The sequence below is a fragment of the Filicampus tigris genome, chromosome 16 (genome assembly GCF_054856515.1).
Source record: "Filicampus tigris isolate MCC_2025a chromosome 16, RoL_Ftig_1.0, whole genome shotgun sequence".
NCBI classification, from domain to species: domain Eukaryota; kingdom Metazoa; phylum Chordata; class Actinopteri; order Syngnathiformes; family Syngnathidae; genus Filicampus; species Filicampus tigris.
Genome location: NC_141232.1, coordinates 5,368,735 through 5,390,577, shown reverse-complemented (window position 1 = coordinate 5,390,577; position 21,843 = coordinate 5,368,735). Strand labels below are relative to the sequence as shown.

General features: G+C 41.3%; 1 protein-coding gene, 1 long non-coding RNA gene and 1 other non-coding gene across 3 annotated transcripts; 1 reads left to right on the top strand and 2 right to left on the bottom strand.

The window, feature by feature from the left end:
* Window positions 1-19: 19 nt before the first annotated feature.
* lmx1al (LIM homeobox transcription factor 1, alpha-like) lies at window positions 20-21,756 on the top strand. Its single transcript, XM_086056792.1, has 9 exons — window positions 20-516; window positions 1,725-1,816; window positions 3,183-3,375; window positions 16,877-17,109; window positions 17,383-17,546; window positions 18,171-18,248; window positions 18,325-18,445; window positions 18,727-18,882; window positions 19,577-21,756. Exons 1-9 carry the CDS (start codon window positions 476-478, stop codon window positions 19,732-19,734), a joined length of 1,236 nt encoding a protein of 411 aa, XP_085912918.1. The 5' UTR covers window positions 20-475; the 3' UTR covers window positions 19,735-21,756.
* LOC147134293 (uncharacterized) lies at window positions 16,836-19,419 on the bottom strand. Its single transcript, XR_015090251.1, has 3 exons — window positions 19,382-19,419; window positions 18,165-18,280; window positions 16,836-17,535 (listed from the first exon to the last, which is right to left on the bottom strand). It is a non-coding gene; the product is annotated as an uncharacterized LOC147134293 (long non-coding RNA).
* trnar-ccu (transfer RNA arginine (anticodon CCU)) lies at window positions 18,971-19,043 on the bottom strand. The gene has a single exon. It is a non-coding gene; the product is annotated as a tRNA-Arg (tRNA).
* Window positions 21,757-21,843: the final 87 nt, after the last annotated feature.

Below are 21,843 nucleotides of genomic sequence, written 5' to 3'. Positions count from 1 at the left end.
GCGATTTTTGCACGTTATCTTTCACATTTCTTTTCTGTTTATCGAACAGTGTACTTTTTACCTCTTTTTTTTTTTTTTTTTTTTGTAATATGTTGCAAATTAACAAAAATAACGACATTTACAGCCCGAAAAGAGTTGGATTCCCATCCGAAATCCTTCCAACATCCCAAAGTGCCTTATCAATCGATTCCATGTCTCCCACTTTGCCTTCCCTCCCTCTCCTTGCAACCCGTCCACATCCCTCCCTCTGTCTGCAGGCACGCTCACCCCTTTTTTCCCCCTCCACGCGCAAACACGGCAGAGGAGAGTCAGCTAGGCATCAAGACAAGAAGAGGAGGAGAGACAATAGCCTGTCTGCAGCGTGGGGAGCAGCGTGGAGTGTCGTCATGGATGTTTAGTTAGGCGAGACGCAGGAACGGCGAGTGTGCAGGTGAAAGCGGTCCGTGAACGCATCTGGAAGTTGCCACTGTTTTTAATGTTGCCCACAGAGATACCTGGAGTGTGTTTCACCTCAAGGTAAGATGGCATCCGTGCAACAGGGCAGCAGATGCTACTTCCTCGTTTTATTTGATTTTTTTTAAACTTGATCCTTCAACAGCACAAAATTCGCTGCTAAAAAACATGTGAGAGGTACTCGAATTTGCTTTTTTTTCCAGTCGGTTTTAATACTTCTTTTAATGTTCTGCCCACTTTTATTTTAATCGACACTCATATTTTTTTCTCCCCTGAAATGTTTCTCTTGTAAATTATTTGATAATTGTGTATTTTCTTTTCATTACAGCTGCAAGTTTTTTTTCCCTCTCGTTTAAGTGTCAACATGCAATTATCAGTGCATAACACCAGTGTTCCCCTCGTGGTTTATTTTTTTTTTTTTATATCCCTCCCTCCTCCTGTTAGTCATAAAGTCAAATCAGATTACGGTTGAATTTCCATAATTCATTTCTTTTATCATCTTTTATTGTTTCTTTTGATAATGTGGCAATTAAACGGGCAATCGCCCGTATCTAATAATGACGGTCTTGAAATATTTATCTCATGTCAATAAGGAGGCAAAAATCAAAATTGATGTTCGTTACAATTTGATTACAGGCCGGTGAATGTACGCTATTAACGGGCATGTTTTATAGAACGACCAATTGTGTCATTCAAGACAGTGACAGACTTTTAGAGTTTATAATTTTCTACAAGTGAGAATAAAGCTGTTATTTGTAAAATATTGTTATATTTATGATAAATAATAAGAAGATCATTTAAGTTGTCACCGGGGAATTAAAATAATGAAAGCAAAATGATCCGAGGTTATGCCACGAAAAATAATTATTTTTCAAAATTATCATGTTTCATTAGGCGTTTTGTGTGTGTGTGTGTGTGTGTGTGTGTGTGTGTGTGTGTTTGTGTGTCAGAGAGAGATATTAAAAAGGTGCATAATTCAGTGATTATTACTGCTTGCACAAATTAAACTTCTTGCAACAAATCATGCATGTAGGCCCTTTTATATCTGAATATTTTAAATGAATATTTGCATGTTTTTGGACTATATCGTCAAATACAAATTTTAATTTCATCCTCGGAGGGTCCAACTCACCATGCATGTTGCAGCAGCGCGTTACATTTCAAATTTCTTATATCTCACTCGTTTACTTTTAATAATGTATTTCATGCAGTTCCCCCAAAGAATGTTTGGAATGATAAAAAGTGTGCATTTTTTTCAAATATGTGCACAGCGACCACACTGAGGCAAGGAGAGAAGGCATGAAAACGGAGGAGAGCCAACAGTCGTGTCTCCAGCAGCCTCCATCTTCAACACCCTTTGTTGGTGAGTGACTGACTGCATCCATATAAATACATAAATTGATAAATAAATCGACACATCAATAAATAGCACGTGCAACCTGTCTAAAAAAAAAAAAAAGGCCCACACAAGCAACGTTCACTTATATTTTTGCTTAGGGCCCATATGCACTGCTTCCTCAAAACTAAAATAGCACGTGGATGTTAATATACAATAATAATACACTTTAGAATATCGATACTATATTGAAGGATATTAAATTAATAGCAAACACGTGACATGTTTTTTTTCAACCAAGGCCTATTAGGGAAACGAAATACGTTACAAATAAAAACACTGCAATAAAACACAAAAACTGTATGGACGTAAAATTAAAACAAACAAAAAAAAACAAGGAGAATCGAAACGAGTGCAGAAATGCACTCGCTGGAAAGGATTGAAAGATTTGTAGAATATGTGTTCATGTGTTGCGAACTATTTATATGATTACTACAATCTAATCAGACTGTTAAATTATAACAGGGAGTATCACTACTGACGACTGTCTCTAACATTTTTATTACCTTATTGTGCCTTGAAAATTAATATAATCACTACAAATGGTAATGTTGAATAAATGATTCATACATATTTTTACAGTATTGATATGTGCACTAAAATAAATCCACGCTATAAGTGTATCATGGGCTGTTTCTGTTATTTTTTTAATCACTTTAGCCACTTTACGAAATGGTTAACATTATAATTACTATCATAGGCTGTATTATTAAGTGCAATTTGCTATATCACAACCGAAGCATGTTTCTACTATTTTGCATGGCGCATATTTTGCGTAGCGAAATAACTAAACATATTAGAAACACAACGTGATGCAGTCCGAACTTCAGTGTTTCTATTTCACTGTTTCAAAGCATGACATGTGTTTAAATACAAGTATTTACTACAATTGTGAATTTTTTGTTGATAATGGACTACGACGCGTTCCGATTTACGTACAAATTCGTCGCCATCGTAGGGACGGGGCTCTGTCGTAAACCATATATGAGCGAGTCAAATTATGATTTCTTTTTTGTTGTGATGGGATTTCAAACTTATGACAAAGTGTTTTGACTTGATTGTTTATAACCTACAGGTGCTTTCCTGAAAATATTAACTGTAAATGTGCGTACAACATCGTGGCAATAAGTTCAATTTCATCATGGGAGTGGTTCATTGCTTGACGTCGTATGTCGGGCCCGTCGTAGGCCCCAGAGTCGTATATGAAACTAAAGATTTTTGTGGTAGGATTTTGAATTGATACATATACAGTATTGTAATTTTTCTTGGCTCCGGGTGGGCCTTGGTCCCCTCGCCATCCCCCCCCCCCCCCCCCCCCCCCCCCCCCACGCAGACCCCGACTACTCGGCTGGAGGCGGCGAGGTGTGCGCGGGCTGCTCGTCCCCGATCGCCGACCGCTTCCTGCTGCGCGTCAACGAGCGCTCGTGGCACGAGTCGTGCGTCAAATGCACGGTGTGCATGAGCGCGCTCACGGGGACGTGCTACTGCCGGGACCGACTGCTCTACTGCAAGCCGGACTATGAGAAGTAAGGATCACATGACGTCACGCAGCCATATCCAAGATTGAGTATACCTTGGAGTAGTCACTACGTGGTTTGATGATCCACAATAGTGGGGTGGGGGTGTGGGGGTGGGGTGCTGCTGCGCAGGGGAAATCCACCCCTCTGCTCCGCTTGACTAGCACAACAAACAAGAGCTTGAGAGTTGACTGGAGTGTAATTAACTGGTTTAGATGCACACCTAATTTAAAAAAATTCTTCTAGCATTAATGTGCCCGATATACAACTTACTGAGATAATGTGATGTTCTAGTAGGCTTTTTCTGCCTTTTTTTTCTTTTGCTTTCCAGAAGAAGGCTGAAGGTTTTGTGTTTACACTGACTGCTATTTGGATTATTGTTCATAAATCCCTCCACCTTGACTAAGGCCCTAGTTCCAGTTGTGGAAAAACAGTTGCACTAGAACAGCTGAACTTTTTGGGGAGTTAATCCGAGACACTTTTAATTGTAGCTGGGGTGTGCTGACTCCCATTTAACATGAGTTCAAATGTGATTGGTAAATACTGAACGCAGCCTCATCCCAAGTTTAAGAGGATGTGCACACTTGTGCAACCATATTCTCTCAGTTGGGTGTTTTTTATTTCACTTCTCTAAAATTTCATTTCCCCCATAGTTTTAGAGGTTTTATGTCACTTTTAGTGGTAGGAAAATATCGGAAATGTTTTTCGGGGTGTTCTCATTTTAACATAGCGGGCATTTGAACAGGGGTGTGTAGACTTTTTATATCCATTGTGAATATTTACAACAGTAATAACACACATCCATATCCAAGGGCAATGTGCTCAAGATGCTGAAAAAGACACATATTTAAAAAACTGCAAACAGAATCGTTTTTTAAACAGCATTTGTGTATTTTAACAGTATTGTGCATTTTCAAGCAAGATTAAAATGAATGGATAAAAATGCTTGACAATGAGCGTATTAATACTGTGGAATACAGGATGCCTGCATGTATGGAGATGAATTCCTCCATAAGGAATTGTAATCAGAAAAAAAGAAGAAATAAAAATCTATTGCATGGAATGGCAGATATTTGTAGAATTTTACTCATAAGAGTCACCTAAAAATTTGGGAGAAAGCCATAGTCAAAACTGTACAATGCATATAGGACTTTGTAGAAATGCTTTAAAATCAAATATCACAAGACAAACTACAAACTGGGGCAGACGTTTTGATTAGAGTGTAAAAAAAAAAGTTGAATTACAAGTGTATAATTAAGTCTGAGTCCTCTTTTATTTAATGCATGGGAACGGATTTTATTAAGTGTAGACTGGTTTGTGCGTGCCGTCGTTTCCGTTTGGATGGCAGGGAGGAGATGCCATGCATACATAAACAACTACTGTCATACAACATGCTAATATACAATAATTCCAGATGTTCTGCACGCAACGTTTCTCATTTCCTGCGGCTGCATTTTGTGTGTTCGGTTGCATTGTGCGTGCGTGCGTGCGTGCGTGTGCGCGTGTGTTCATTCAGTGCAGTGCATCGTTGCTATCAATGTTTTGAAAAGTGTCAGACGGCATCCAGCAGCTCCCACTGTACCTGACATCTGGAGGAGCGAGCGAGGGCTAGATGAGGCGTAGAGAAAAGAGGAACTGGCCGCTGATGAAAGTCCCATTGTATGACGTTTATCTTGGAGTGGGTGGGGGGGAGAGGGGGGGGGGGAATGGTGCAGGCACAGGCTTATCAAAAATGACTTTCTTTTTTTTTTTTTTTTTTTTTAATTCCAGGGAGTGAAAAAGCGTATTTGTTCCCCTCGTGTAATGACTGTAGTCGTAGAGCGAGCTTAATAGCCGGTGGCTCATTTACTACATGGTTGATTTAGTCTCCCCTGTATGCATTCCATATGGATTGCTGCCTTGTTTTTTTTTTGTTTTTTTGGGGGGGTTTGGAAGTTGTTTCTGTGCCAGACTTGGCACTTGGATCAGCCTGTGACCTTCAGTGGATCAGCAACAATGTCTCCTTGTTTTCCTCGCATGTACTCTCTCCATGGGCGCCTCCCCTGTAAGTGCGCCACACATAGCGGCCAGTATCATATATATATATATGATATATGATATATGATATATGATATATATATATATATCATATACATATGATATATATATAGATATATATCATATAGATCATATATCATATCATATAGATCATATATCATATATATATATATATATATATATATATATATATATATATATATATATATATATATATATATATATAAAATGAAGCAGTCTATGATGCTTGTGCAGTTGTGTTTACACCGTGGAAGCACAGCGAAGCGTCGTTTATGATATACATACAAGACCGCCATTAAAAATGAGAAGCGAGTTAACAAAACAGCAATTTATGGCTGGAGTGAGTTGACAGTCACGTTGTCACTTTCTGTTCAAGTTCAAGCATCGGTCCTCGAGACCTTTCCGTAACTCAATTAAGTGTCGATTGGTGGAACTGGTATCGGGGCCTATTTTTTTTCTTTCCAAGGGAGCTATTGAATGGGTTTTGGTGCGTAATGATACAAAATGATACTGAAATTTTCACCAGGATACAAATGCATGCCAAAATTTGTAAGTTGTCACACTCTAAAAATAGTTTATCCAAATTGGGTCATTGGGGAGACCCAACGTTTTGGGTTACTTATATAACCCCCCAAAATAGATCAAATGAATAACCACAAAACAACTTTTGGGAGGATTGTGCAATGTACAAAACAGCCTAATTTTTGTGGGGTTTTCATTTGACAACTTTTTTGGGTAAATTAATAACCCAAAAAGTTGGGTCAGTCCCTATATGACCAAATTTGGCTTATTTTCGACCAAACCATCAGAAAGGAGATTCGTTCATCGAAATAATAATAAACACAGTGAATCCTAAAAATATTGCTCAATTTGCTTGATCAATATTGTCATTGGTCATTTTTAATACTGCAACCAAATATTGTGGCCACTGATTATATTTTCCCAGATCGCCTAAGCAGAATTGTCGTTTTTTTTGAAAAACAAGAAAAAAGGGTTAGTCAACAAATAAAAAGAGAACATCATGACCTGAATGATTGAGATTCTACTCGGATATGAAGAAAAAAAAATGCAAGTTTTAGCAAACACTATTGCTATTTTTTTATTGATCTTGGGACAGTCAGTTAAAAATGACTTTCGGCAATTATGCTAATAATCGGCTAGCAATATATTCGCAGGTCCTCTAGAAGGACAATCAGGCTAAGCATTTTCTCTGCGCTATGGAATAACAGGAGGTGTTTATTCTTTTGTTTCTTAATTTATTATGGAAATGAGGGGATTTAAAACGCATCATGTGTGATTTCATACTCCGTCCTGTTAGGGAGCAGATGTTTACATTGAAGCCTCCGCGCCTAAACTAGAGCCTATATATAATGCATACTCACAGTGCATCAGTCTTACGGGCTAACCAGCCAGGAACTTTTATACAGAACTCATTTACTTTGTCATTTAGAAAGTTCATGAAACTTTAATGAAACTAGAACGATGCTGGGGCTCAAGTCCCTGTTGAAAAATTTGAATGAAATTACATTGGTGCCTTGAGGGAAATAGCACTCTATATGATTGTATAAAGAATTCAATCTCCTTCTGGTGTGAACGACTTGGCCACCAGGGGGCAGTACAATACAGTCATGCAGACAAAAACGAAGAAGAGTTTCACAACTACTGCAAGTGGCGCAGTGCGCTTCAGCTGACACAGACTTATTGAACCGACTTTGGTGTGCGCAAAATGTCACATTTGCTGTTTTTTGTGTAAATCTCCAGAACTCTGACGAGGCTATTTTGTAGCGCCTCTGTGTTAAATTCCCCGGCATCATAACAAAAGTGCTGTTGAAGTGAATGGGCCTCTTGACAGCCGTTATCTTCCTCCAAGTGTAGGTCAGCTGCATGGTTCCCTGCCGCGCTGCGAGGTTGAAGGCTAGCGTTTCCTGGTCAATGATGATGAGCGCCGACAGAATGAGCCCGCGAGCCCTCCTCGGAAGCTCCATAAAGGCAGCCCGGGGCCGTGCGGGAAAACAGGTCGCCGGGGGGCGGATACTCACCAAAGCCGGGGTTTAATAGCTCACTCGGTGTGGGGTGGAGGCCGCTCACGCTACATCTTAGCTTTATAAACTTACACAGAGGGAGATCTCAGCGGCAGAGTAATGCAATCTCCCTCTTCTGACCACATAGCTGCACCCGAGACCAGCTTGGACTTAGTGACCTTTTTCATTATGTTGCAGTGCCAGGGGCGGAGTCAGAACGTGGCTAATGGGTGGGCCTGGGAAAATCAGGGTGGGCCTGAATATTTCTCTCACTGAGCACAATCCTCCTGTGCCGACACGTCGTATATTCAAATAAAATGACAACCTGAATAATATGGAGTTACCCACGATTATGCCATTATAGATATTCAATAAAATAAAAAAAAATCCCACGACACACAAATTCAAAAATCATTTAATCGAAATTTACACAAGATTTAAAAGTATATGTTTTTTTTTCCATGAATCTCACAGGGTGGGTAGTCAATCTGGGTGGGCCTGTGCCACCCAGGCCCACCCATGGCTCCGACTCTGTGCACTCAAAAAATAATTCATATATTTAAAAAAAAACCAAAAAAAAACTAAAACTAATAAAGTTAGCTAAAACTAAACATTTTTGAAAAAAATAAAACGAACGACCGTCACTGTTTTCTGGGTTTGCTCACATGATGTCGCGTGTGATTGTTGACAGCAAGTGGCGGTACTGGACAAAATGCCCCCCCGGTCAAATTTTTCTACTTAATTCATATTCCACAAGCGGCAATACTAATCAAAATACCCTGTTTGTCAAGAAACCTTTTTGATTTGACTTCCGCTTGAAGGTAGAAAAGCGGCAAACAAGCGAACCCGTTTCATGTCCTCTATCTTCGGAGGCTTCGAGTTGGACAGAAGCCACCATCTTGCCTGAACGTAGTCGCCACGTCTCTCCTTCTATCTGCCGCCTCATTCGTCACTGTCTGCTTTGCAATCATATTTCTCCATCCCAAACCTCATTTCCTTTTCAGTGAGATTGATCGCAGCCATGACACCAAACAGTTTATCTCTTGTTTTCTCTTAATGTCGACGCCCCCTCCTCCTCCTCGTCCCTGTCTACCGCTCGCATGCTTTTTGTTGCCTGCAGGGAGTACAATAGGGCGTTGGGGCGGAGGGGGGGGGGGGGAATGCTCGGAGTGGGGGTTCTGATTGAGAACAACACTAATTAGCCACAATTCTAACGGCTGTCTCAATGACGGGCTTGACACGGGCTGTGGGGAAATACTATTAACGCGATGGCTTGCCAACAAGCTCTCGTTAGCGTCAGCTAAACTCGGGCTGACTCGTGAAGATCACGAAGGTGTCAGTGTGAATGTACGGATGTGATTTTTTTTTTCAGGCGAATAATGTGACAATCTGCTGTCTGAAGACTAAACTACACAATGTATTTAGTCAATATTTAATGACCGTTACTCCGTTTTGTCAGTAGACAAAAAAATGGACCTACTCAAGGCTAAAGTGGCAAGTATGAGATCTTCGTTTGAATGGAATGAAACGCTGAATAGTGCGCGGGAAAAAAAAAATGGGGCAGCACAGTGTGCTCGGTTGTGGGTCCGGCCTTCTTGGCTGGAGACCAGTTCAGGGTGTACCCCAGCTTGGCCCGATGTCAGCTGGGATAGGCTCCAGCACACTGGCAACCAGAGTGAAGCCAAGCGCTATCTATCAACAAAAAAAAAAAGGGACGCATGGATAGAATTTCAACATGCTTACTCAAGAAGATAAAATAGCAGCATTTGTAAAGTACTGTACAAAAAGGCCGCAATTGCAAATAGTTCTGCAATTTTTGACAATATATAAACGACCATTGCCCTGCGATTGGCTGGCAACCAGTTCAGGGTGTCCCCCGCCTACTGCCCAAAGACAGCTGGGATAGGCTCCAGCACGCCCCGCGACCCTTGTGAGGAGAAGCGGTACAGATAATGGATGGATGGATAAACGACCATTCTGTTTTTATTGTGGTTCAGGGGTCACTCACAGGTAGCATGCTAGCCTGTTCACTGGCTAGCTGGCTAGCTCACTGGTGATGGGATATAGTGATTTCTCAGGAACGTCGTAGAAGGGATGGTTGAAAGAAAAACACCGGAAATCGCTTCTTCTTCTTGGAAAATGTAGAAACAACATTTTCTACTATTGAACCCAGCAGTTTTAGCAGTGTATAAGACCTGCAGTAGATGATGTCTGAAGTTGTGGCCTAAATATGGCAGAGACATGGCGGAGTCATGTTTTTACACTATTACGAAAGGCCAACTGTCACTTGATGGAAGAACTGCGATGAAGAGGTTGAAGGTGAATTTTTTTTTTTTTTTTTTCGGGAAGCGGGTGAGGTTGTGATATTGCCACCGTTTTTGCATATTATGAGACCCCATCATCTTTCACCCCAACACCCCCCGCCCCCCTCACACACACACACACAACAATTTCATAACAGACAGCTAATAAATGTTTCATGGCAGAACAAGCTGCTCGCCTCGCCTTTATTAAATCTGAGATAATAAAAGCAGAGGAGGAAGAGGAGGAAGAGTGTGAGAGAGAATAGAGGAGGTGGGGAAAGGGGGTTGGAGAACGGCGTCGACACTTTCCACCGAATCGCTGCATCTCCTGTTTCTGGGGCAACGGGTCCCGCTGTCCCCCGTCACCGCCATCCCAGCACCCCCACTCCCCTGCCCCGCTGCTTCCCACTCCGCCTGAGACAGACAGGAAATGAGAAGCGGGCAGACAGGATATTGCGTTCTGCTGGCCTGGGGATTAACTGTTTTATCTAAACTAACACACACACACACACACACACACACACACACACAGCCACACGTACACACGTGAGCTCGGTCCTCGCGCATCGCATTAATTTTTGGTAGCATCAGGTGAAAGTCAAACATACCCTGAGAGAAATGACAATACGAGCTGGTTTTTAATCGTCGGCGCTTTGCAATGGAACATCCCGTTTTTAACTTCAATGTGCCTTCCACAACTTTGTGCAACATTAAACGTTCAGTGGTGCCTTGAGATACAAAGTGACTGCGCGGTATGGCGGCGGCGAACTGAACTCATGCAGCAGTTAGTGAAGAATTCTTCCCCCGAAAAAATTTCAAGCTGTTTAATGCCAGTTGAAGTTGACTGTCAAACTAAACATCAAACTAAGAGAATTACACATTGTGTATGTGAAATATTTTGATTTGATTTGATTGTTTATTTGAAAGGGACAATGGACGTGGACCAAGATTGGTACAATACATGCCTAAACTTGTCTGAGTTAGCATACAGCTAATTTACATTTGTAGTCCCTCGGCAGATAACATAAAACATCCACATATGACAAGACGTATCAACAAGTACGAAAATCCTTCAATAATTCCCACTTTCACATTTAATCACCAGCCCAAGGCGCCAAAGCGCGACTCATAAAGTGCGTTCTGTATTTTTAAAGTGCTCCAGTCTCGAATAATCATTTACAAATAAAGTACAAAGAAAGTCCCGATGTGCTGGTGCTCTCCTGCCGCTTGGCTGAAAATATTTTTAACATGATATCTGAAGGTCAGAGAAGAATCTGGAATGACCCCAAGGTGCTTAAATTCTGGAACTAAATCAAGCTCCTCCCCCTCAAAAATACATCAGAGTTTGTCAGCGTATTAGGTCTTTGTGAGAACATCATGCATAGTGTTTTTTTTTTTGTATTGAGAAGAAGACAAAAACTTGTTAGCCAGTCTTATTAATTAATGAAGTAATTAATCAATTCTAGTCAATTCAGCTGTGAGAATGCAGCCAGGTTCTTCTGCAATTTTTTTTTTCTTGTCAAAATATATTTTACTGCATCATTGGCGTCCATTTGTATATCAGTATTAATTGCATTGGTCTGGTAAATCATTTACATAGAGCGAAAAAAAACTGGTCCAAGTATGGAGCCTTGCGGGACCCCTACTGGACAATTAAGGTAGAACCACACCGCTTTCCCTTAGGAAAAGTCCGCCTAGCTTGATGCATAAACTGCTTATTTTTTTTACATTCCATTTATGTTTTTATAAATACAATATAACAGAGTTATATTTTCCTTATTAAAAACATTTCCCCCCAAAAAATGTTTTTTGAGGTGAGGTAAAACCATTACGTGGAACCTTTGCAGGAGAAAATATGAATTAAAATCACTACCTCCTTTTTCATTTTTTTTTTGGAGTGTGCGAGGCATGTCATTTCAAAGAAATACATTAATTAATTGTTAAAAAAGCAATGAAATAAATCTAATTTAAGAAAAATTTAAATAAAATCCAAATGAATAAAAACGTTTTTTTTTCTTTAGCTATTTTATATAGTTATTGTTGAAGTCATTTACGCAAAATGTTTTGTAATACTCTCCAACACGTCTCTGGGGTAGATTTCGATTTTATGAGTGTTGTATATAAAGAGATGGCTTGAGCGATGTAGTCTGTGGTCTATCAGAGTAGTAAAGATTGCACATGTTTATTTTCTTAACTCATTTCGGAAACTTTCATTCAAGCAAGAGGACTGTTTACCATGTTAGTTTATCAGCGCACGCCATGGTGCCCAAACAACAGCATCTGGCTTAGTTTTATGGATGTTTGTGCCCGGGCACCTTATCTGCTTTTCCACAAATTGAGCATTGGTGTATATAGTGTTGTCTGTGTGTTTGTGCGTTCATGTATGTGTCTCACTGTACTCCATGTAGTCATATACATGCCTGTGAGTGCTTGTGCATGTGTGTGCGTAAGTGAGTGAGTGAGAGGTGGCGGGGTAGCAAGTATCGTGGGGAATGCTGGGAGATTTTAATAACACAGAAGCAGTGCAGGGAGATTTAATAAACAGAGATGATGTGATTACTGAACCTTGGCTCTGAGCCATTTTGCTTCACAGAGCAATATCCGCCCAACGCACGCGCACACACATTGACACTCAGACACGCACATAAGAAAATGGATACTAAAGTGACTTAAAAGTACAACGGTTGCATATCGGTTGTCGTTTTGCCTGTCATCTCAAATGCTGGCGGGTCAATTCTGATTAGGACTTAGTAAAGGGTTTCTACAAGCACACTTCTTGAAATATGGATGATAATTATGAAAGACGAATCTGAGACATTTACATATTTATGAATTGCATTTGCAGGTGCGACATTGTTGCGCTCATGACACGTCTTTTGATTGTGTTATTGTGATTGTCTAATGTGAAATACAGCTAGAAGCATTTTTATTTTCAGCCTGTGTACCAGGCAGTGTGAAGGACCTCTTTGGAATTGTGTTTATTATTCTTGTGACAAATTAATCACCTTTTTGGAGGGCTCAACATTCCTGATTTATTTATTTATTCATTTTCCACATCTATACAGGTAAAAATGTATGTGGTATGTCTACAGTGTACATCTGTACTTCCAATACGTACTATTCCATTCTGTCCTCCCTGCGCATGCTGTGTACAGTTTGGCAGATCAAAAGAATCAGCATGTACTTGTTGCAGGCTGTTTATTAACACACCGGTCGAAGTTTACTGTAAAGCTAAACCCCAAATAAAGACAATTACTCCTGTTGTATATTTAACCAAACACATACACTGTCTTACAAACACAAAGCTTTGTCTAGCTTAATGCTAAAACACATTAGCACGCTTTTTTTTTGTTGCCTATGCTAGCTAATATAGGCAGGCATGCCGTCAACGTTTAACACTCATTTCAAGGGTTTGCTATGCCCGTTTGATGCTGCGTTTAAATTTTCCTCTTGTTTTCATCTGATCTCGTAATAAGTGTACTTGTGATTAGTCACAGCCTCCAGCCCCTTCCGCAAGATCACGGAGCCTACGTTTTTCTGAAGCGCTCGTAAAGTCGACTGTTCTCCTCCCTCTTTCATGTTCACCTTGTTTAACACGCTGCTTGTACAACACGCTCATTATCGCAGGCGCCACTTAAACAAAGAAAGGTCATTTCCAGGCCTCCTTGAAGTGTTTTGCTTACATGTTAACTACAATCTCCTTGATCGTGATTAGCCCTCGCTTCTTTTATGCAACGCCTTGACAAAGGCTAGGAGTAGCAAACATCTATCCTTTCTTTCTTGATTCTCTGTTAATGGTCACAAGTGGGTGGGAATTGTTCTTCCCAGTTGAATCATCAATTGTATGACTTCAGCGGCGTTGGACATTTTTTTTGTATGAGTTGCTGCTAAATCGCCATGAGAACAGTGCAATACATTGAGGTATACTACTTCAAATCCTGTGATGGCCCCGCATGCGGTTGCTCTTTAGCCGCTTGTTGGACCCCTGTCAGGGCCAGTGTGAATGATACTTCTATTAGGGGCGGATTAGACTGATCTACTTACAGACCCCCCTCTAGGGCAGTTGCCCCGAGTTGCCTCCGTTTGCCGTGCTGAGTAGGTTCGTAACACGCTGCATGCGCCCCTATTTAGGGAATGTGGCGACTTAACGCGGTCGGTCTCATGTCGAGCGATGGTCGTCGTTTTGGAGCGTTTTGTCCCCCGAGTGAAAGGAAGTGTCGCATGTGTTTAAAGACGTATCGCTGGATAGCAGTGGTGCAAAGTAACAAGGCACAAAAATTCCATTACTGTACTTAAGTAGATTTTTCAGGCGTTTTACCATCTACACCATATGAATAGACTCTTTTTAAATCAGAATCAGAATTATTTTTATTGACCAAGTATGTTAAAACAACACACAAAACAATTCTCTCCTGTAGCTGGCACTTCAGTGATAAAAGCCACTCTTTCAGAAATATACAGTACATTTAAGACATAAACACCATTTTCAAAAGTCAGAGATCATTAAGCAATATAAGGTGTCCAGTAGTTTGGTAGTACTACTGTGTTGAATCAGTACTTCTATGTACTTTTATGAGAGTATTTTTTTTACACAAGTATCTGTATTTAACTTGTATGTAAATGGGGAGATTGCGGTTTTAAAACTGCTAGCAACATTTGAATGTAGCCTCACTAATAGCGCTAGCAGTACTAAGATAGCATTAGCACTGTAAACAGGCCGACATTAACCAAGGCTGTTATATTGGGTAGCAGGATTTATTCGAAAAGGAGTGTTACTATAACACTAAATGTTATCGGTTTGAAGTTTTCTTTTTTGAGAATGTTCAATCAATTTAAAATCCAAAATAGGTGATAAACGTAGCCGTTGAGCAGAAATGTTGCTAATTCTGAGCCATTTCTGAATTCTCTCAGCTGCATGGGTCGATGTTTACGCTTGTTTTGTTTGGGATCTGTCCAATTTCTTCTTTTTAAATTTCATTGCTAACTGTAGGTCGATATTCCGCCATAGTTTCAGCGAAGCTCCTCAAGATCACTTTGAGTGTGGACACACCGTGCTGGATTCTTAAAAATTAAATTTGAGGTTCAAGATGTGGCCAGAGAGTGCTGATTTTTTTCCAGATATATTTCTTCGAATGTGCTACTGCCAGGTAATACTGACATCTTAAAAAAAATTCACCAAAAGTCATTTTTTTGTTCTTTAATTGCACACTCATCCTTCAGGTACAACATGTAAGTATACTTTGGTCACCTCAACTATTTGCCATTGACTTGAAAATGCAGTCATTTTGGGGAATTTGGGGATGCTTTTTGGCAGAGAATGGAAGAGATTAGCCGCGGCAGCTGCGTTTGGGACGGAATGACAGATTAGGAGCTCTAATGTGCAGACCTGGCTCCAGATTTATGCAGCAACACCTTCCTCACACTCAGTCAGGGAGCAACAACACTTTTGTCTGTGCCTTCCTCCCCCTTGTACACTCTCGTGCCAGTACTCCCTTCCGCCTTATCCCGGTTTGTATCTAGTTCGCTTTTTGGCTCAAATTAGGTCTCCGGGAATGTTATCCTGCTGAAACCCAAAATCTGTGATTCTTGGTTGCAGGCGTGACAGCGGTATGGCGGCCCACATCAGAATAGGTATTGATACTCGAGTGTGTTTGTGCGTGGCTCAGTGTGCATAAGTGAGTGGCGAGAGATTAACCCCATGGTATCCTCAATCCCTGGTTATGAGTTTACAGCGTCTGTCTGGCCATCGCCCTGTTTAAACAACAATCTAATTAATCCCGTCTTTATTAGTTTCAGTGAACTGGGGGAGGCGGGTCTGGGAGGGCGAACTGGGAATGCTGGCAGAAAATACCAAGGTGGGGGAGTTCGGGGGGGGGGGGGGTGGAGGGTGAGGTTGTAGGAAAGCAAGAGCGGGGATTTGAGAGGAATTTAATGGCAGGGAATTAGGCGCTGGTGAATGGGAATGAGTGTGTGAAGTGATGGTGAGGCTGGAGAGGTGGAGGGAAAAAAGCAGGAGAGCAATAGGAAAAGTCAGACATAAGGCTCTCTTTATAGTTGAATTATTTTGTGAGCACAGTGAGATAGTGGCTAGCACATCTGCCTTGCTGTTCTCAAATTCAGCATTTGAATCTTGGTTCATAGGCGTGAATGGGAGTGGGAATGGTTGTGCATGTGGTCAGAGATTGGCGTGCTAAATTTCATTGGACAAGTGTGGACAAAGGCCTTCCTTTCTCACGCAGATGATATGTCAATGCGTCCAACTGGCGCAGGTATAGCACCAACTAGTGCAAAGTGTCGGCGGCTGGTATCGGCAGCCTCTATGAGTACCCAGTATCCGTACCTGGTATCGGTACTCACCAATCCTTATATTTAACTTTTTAGTCCAATTTAGATGCAGTGTTGATGTTCAAACTGTACATAATGTTACAAGAACTTACAATAATATTATTTTCATGAACACATAGACATCCTACTTCCACTTTATTTTAATGTTGGTCATGATAGTGGTGCTTGGACTGTTCTGGGTTTATTTATTTTTTTAGGTAGTACTTGGTGTACATAAATGTACATAAATGCATATGTCATTACTAACAATGACACGTAAGAAACACAGATGATTTCAGGTCATTTGAGCACATTTCACAAGTGTGTATCAAACTGGAAGCCCTTTGCATTCACGAGTCCCCTCAACGTCCGTATGGATGGATGTAGAGTGACAGATCCCATTAAAAATCATTCATCACATCTCACCATAAATTCCAGAGTGAAAGCAGTTCGATCCCAGGCTCACTACTGCCATCTACTGCCCAAAATGTGTAAGTCAAGCACCACATATGAAACAGACTCTCATTCAACAGTACAGTAATTCCTTGTATAGCAGATGTTCACCTTGCTGCTCTGTGAATTGGGTAATGTTTATACGGCCTTTAATTAAGAGACGACGCTAATCTCAGGAATCGTTGAATGCGAGGGGTAAATGTGTTGGGGGGCTCCTTGTCTACGCCTCCATCTTTAATTACCTCACCTCCTTTCAGCTCCTTGACCCTCACGGTGCTCTACTTTACATCCAATATGTAGGCGTCCATCACCATGTGTGCACCCCCTCTGTGTGTGTGTGTGTGTTTGCAGGCTGTTTGTGAGGAAGTGCAGCGCCTGCCTGCAGGTGATCGGCCGCTCCGAGCTGATCATGCGCGTGCTGGGCCAGGTGTACCACCTGGGCTGCTTCAGCTGCTGCGAGTGCGAACGCCGGCTGCAGCGTGGCGACGAGTTTGTGCTGAAGGAAGGCCAGCTGCTGTGCCGCATGGACTACGAAAAGGAGAGGGAGATGCTCGCCGCCATCAGTCCCACACCGACGGAATCGGGTACGAAAAAGCCAGAGTCCAAAGCACGAGTCAAGATTCTGATCCAGAACCTTAGTAAGCACAATGCTGCAATCCCAAGCAATGATATCATAATTTGTAAAATGTCAAGTCAAATGTGTTGACAAACAAAAGGGGGAAACGACAAGAATTTTGCAGTGCATCTTGGGATATCCTTTCGGTAAATGGAGCAGGACCTTGCTCTTCCCTGGAAGAACCAAGATGCTTGTTGACACTCACGGGCTGTTTTGGACTGTTTTTGTCATCTTTGCTCAGTGAAAAGTGAGGACGAGGATGGCGGCGGGGGCTCAGGTGGGTGCAAAGGCGGCGACGAGGGCAAAGAGCACAAGCGCTCCAAGCGGCCGCGCACCATCTTGACCACGCAGCAGCGGCGTGCGTTCAAAGCGTCCTTCGAGGTGTCGGCCAAGCCTTGCCGCAAGGTGAGAGGGCATATTGAAGATTTTCCCATGAGATATGAGCTAAGGCTCAGGTGATTTTTGTTTTTGTCTTGCAAAAAAAAAAATTGTGAGCACTAGAAGATGGCAGCTAACTTCACAACAAGCCTTTTGTTGCATTGTCAGTTAACTTTACTTTAAAACTAAACAAAAAAAAAAAACAAAGGAATTATTATATTAACCAAACTGCATGATTTACAAAAAGTTTGCTAGCTTAATGCTAACAAACAATGCAAAACGCCGTAGACGGGCTAACAAACATAGCATCGATGTTGCGGCAGTTACATCTCTTTAGGCAATGGATGTTTGAACACAAACGTTTCGGCAACTCATGTAGACAAACAATTAACAGGCATGTATTCTTTATCCTCTGTTTATATTTTTTCAAAGTACAATACAGTAGAGTGCTGTTCTTTCTACGTTTTTTTTTACTACCAAAAAAATGTAGTTGGTTTTTTTGGGAGTACTCGAATGGATTAATGAGATTTTAGTTCATTTTAATGAGGAAAATGATTTTAGATGCAATTTCGAAATTCTAAAGTCAAGGCACCACTGTATTTGAAAGTTGTTTTTTTTCCTGTAGTAAAACAAAGCAATTGTAACCTCCAGGTGAGAGAGACACTGGCTGCCGAGACAGGCCTCACAGTGCGGGTTGTGCAAGTGTGGTTTCAAAACCAGAGGGCCAAGGTAACACTTTGGGTCTTCCATCCTGCAAAAATCTGAAACAAAACAGAGGTTTATCTTGAGCGTTTGTGTGTGTCAGATGAAGAAGATTGCCCGGCGACAGCAGCAGCAGCAACAGCAGCAGCAGGAACAGGAACAGCTGGGAGGGGCCAGGAGGGGCGCGGGTCGAGGGGGACGCCAAAGCAACGATGACAGCGAGGGTAAAGAATGAGCAAAAGTTTCGGGACACACCTCGGGCAATTCTATTCTTTATTTCCTACAATTTAAGAAGGCCAAAGCAAGTTTGACCTTTGTTACATTTTAGCTTCCGCCACACTCAAAAATGCAAAAAAAACATTCCTTGGTGCTAAATCCTCAACTTGTGCTAACTCAGCATCCCTTTTTGGCCCAGTACTGGGTTAGCTATTCAACCCAAATTGGGTTATTTTGAATCCAGCAGTTTTAAGAGTGTAACGTTGTCTGCACTCTCATCTCCACACAGACGGCTCGAGTGGTCACGGCATGGACGGTATGCTGGGCTACCCATCTCTTCCTCGACAGCAGCTGCTCACACTGGACCCCAACATCTACGGCGGGGAACCCTTCCGACACGGACTCACTCCGCCTCAACTGCCCAACGAGCAGCTTCACCCGTACGGTAAGCAGGCTAAAATTTCATCACAAATAAAGGTAGACTCTTAGATGGAAACTTTTTACTTAGGGTCCCTCTGAGGGGGAGCTAAATGCACCCCAGGTGGGACTTGAACCCACAATCCCTGGCTTAGGAGGCCAGTGCCTTATCCATTAGGCCACTGAGGCCACAATCAATTTGTTATTGCCCAACAAAAAAAGGTGTTTCATAAGCATCACTGGACGCTATGAAAAGCCAACTCATATTTCCTGAAAGCTAATGATGAGTTTTGGAAGCAAAAATTTGAACAAAAAATCCAACAAATTGTTACATTAAAAATTTCCCAAATGTTCAATTGGTTACACGGCATACAAGGAAACGCTATTCCATTTACCATTTCCTTGTCAAACGCTTTGAAAATTCTTTCCACACCTCATTCTAATCAAACTCTAAGACCCCTTCTCATTTCCGGTGAACAGCAATGAAGATTTCACCTTTCAAGCAAAAACGGTTTTATCTTGCTTACCCTTGCCAGTTCCTAAGATCCGAATTTTTATATTCTCCAAAAACATCCTTTTTTTTTTTTTTTTTCACACTATCATGTTCAAAAGGTGACATCGTAAAAAGGGATCAAAGCAATGAGAGTCACATGATGAACAAAGCGACCACTCATAGAGTGTGGTGACGTCATCCACTTCCACTTTTACGTTCCTCTTTCCAGATTCCGAAACTGTGTTTCACGACCTTGACAGCGACGGCAGTCTGGGTCACCTGGGCGACTGCCTGCTCACAGCCGGCGAGGGCGGCCTTTTGGCTGCGCGAGTGGGGAATCCCATCGACCGCCTTTACTCCATGCAAAACTCCTACTTCACCTCGTGACCCTTAGAAAGCCCGGCCCAAGCTCCCGCTTCCTCTTCCAACTCTCACCTCAAGAGACGCAGCTAAAAGGAAGAAGGGGGAACACAACCAAACAAAGTCGAATCCACTTGATGGCAAATTAGTTCCCACGGTCCCCTCCCTGTCCACGATGAGAATCATTTCGAGACACTGGAAATGGGAAAGATGTGCAGAGGCATCTCTTTTGTGGTATTTATCTCATGTTTCATGAAACACAGCACTTTTAAACAAATGACCAACAAAACGCAACGTGTTAAACATACTGTGTATGGTGGATATAAAAGTCTACAAAAAAAAACGAGCCGCCCCAGTTATGAAGAGGCTGTAAACATTTACAATTGCATTGTATCTTATTTTTACTTCCACTCTCAAAAATGTTGGGGTTTTTTTTTCAATTGAGTTGCGCACATTGTATGTAATTAATGGTGGAAACAGTTTTCAAATGATTCATCTTGGTCTGTTTTTTTCTTTTTTAATCACAAAATCCTGGCATTTGAACAGGGGCGTGTAGACTTTTTATATCCACGGTACACCTCAAGTGACAAAAAGGTTTGGTTCAAAAGGGAATTCACCGTTCAAGATGCATACGTTAAAAACTCACTATTGTGATATTCGTAATGCAGCCGATTTAATACTGTATCATAACTGGAGGACAGTTTTGCGCTCAGGTTAGTGTGTGTATGTTTTACCTGAGACGTAACTCAGGATATTACGCTGGACAGAATTCAAATGTAACCTATTATTTATACACGTGAGGAAGTGATGTTTTGAAGCAACCTTCCATGTGAAATTATTTTTAAAAATGACAGTGGAACCTCCAAAAGCGGCACAATTTGGAATTCTCAATTCAAGTAGTAGTATTTGATTGCCCGTTGAGTGGGGTGTGGTCTGAGCGCATTTAGGGGACACACCCACTGCGTGTGAGAGCGGAGACAATGGCTTGATTTTTCACAATTTTGAAGCCTCATTTTTATATCCTTGATTTTTTTTTAATCATTCAAATTTGGCTGGTTTGTTAACAACACTCATCCGCGGTGTGTCGAATTTACAAGACATATTTCCACTTTACGGCAACTCCAATACCCATTTCATAAACTTATTAAAGCCAATTTAATTTTTATTAATGACTACACTAAAAACATTGTTTTTACAGATGTAATGATTAATTCCAGCAGTATCTATAAAGCTCTACTTGGTGACTATATCACACTTCAGTTCACGGCCGTCAGGGTGAGTACTTCACATTCTATTTTTATTTTTAATTTGCCCAGAAAAGCTCACGTTCCACTTTGGAGGTTCCATTGTATTGCTTTCGTTTGCATGACTGGCCTTTTTTTTTGTTGAATTACAGACCAAAAAAAAACAAAAAAAACTTTTTTTTCCTTTTGCATTAAGACACCACAACAGGGTCATTTTTTTTATGGAGCCTTATTCGGAGACAGGGTTGACAAGAGACTTTTTATTTTAGAATTAAAATCATCAAGGAGTGAACAAGCACCAACATTGGCCGCCTAGCGCCCCTGAAACTGGGTACAAAACAATGAGCTCCAAATGTACATGTGTGACTGTGTTGATGTATATATTTGTAGTAGTTTCTTTCCATACATATTTATTTCTCTCGTCACAAATTAGATGGGTAGATATTTTGTACCTTCTTCTGTGATTAAACAACACCTATTTAAAGCGCAGCATGATTATTTGTCACAGCGGAGGCTACAACGCATAGCCTCCAGACAAACCAGGCTCAGAAAAGCAGTGCAATTTAAAAAGGAAAATTAAAGAAAATAAATAGGTCTTAGCGATGCTTTTAGCTGCTACGGCTCCTAAGAAGGCTCTTTCACATCAAGTTTGACACGTGCGCATTTCTACAGTGATATTTTGTGAGGGTAACTTATTTGTGCCGTGTTAGCTGAGTTGCAATCTTATGTTCCGTGGCTACCGAGGTGACGTGCTTTGAATGTATAATGTTGCTGTATATTCAATACAGTCTGCAATTTCATCCAACAGTGTGCTTGCCTGGTTTGTTCTGTATTTTGATGATACTTGGATCACCTCCTGTGTTTTTTTTTTTTGTTTTGTTTTTTATTCCCA

What these genes read in the sequence shown, in the direction of transcription:
- lmx1al (XM_086056792.1), top strand. Translation starts at nt 476, where the DNA reads ATGTTGCCCACAGAGATACCTGGAGTGTGTTTCACCTCAAG. An exon ending in GGAGTGTGTTTCACCTCAAG is followed by an intron (nt 517 to 1,724) that starts GTAAGATGGCAT and finishes ATATGTGCACAG; the next exon opens with CGACCACACTGAGGCAAGGA. An exon ending in TGCAAGCCGGACTATGAGAA is followed by an intron (nt 3,376 to 16,876) that starts GTAAGGATCACA and finishes GTGTGTTTGCAG; the next exon opens with GCTGTTTGTGAGGAAGTGCA.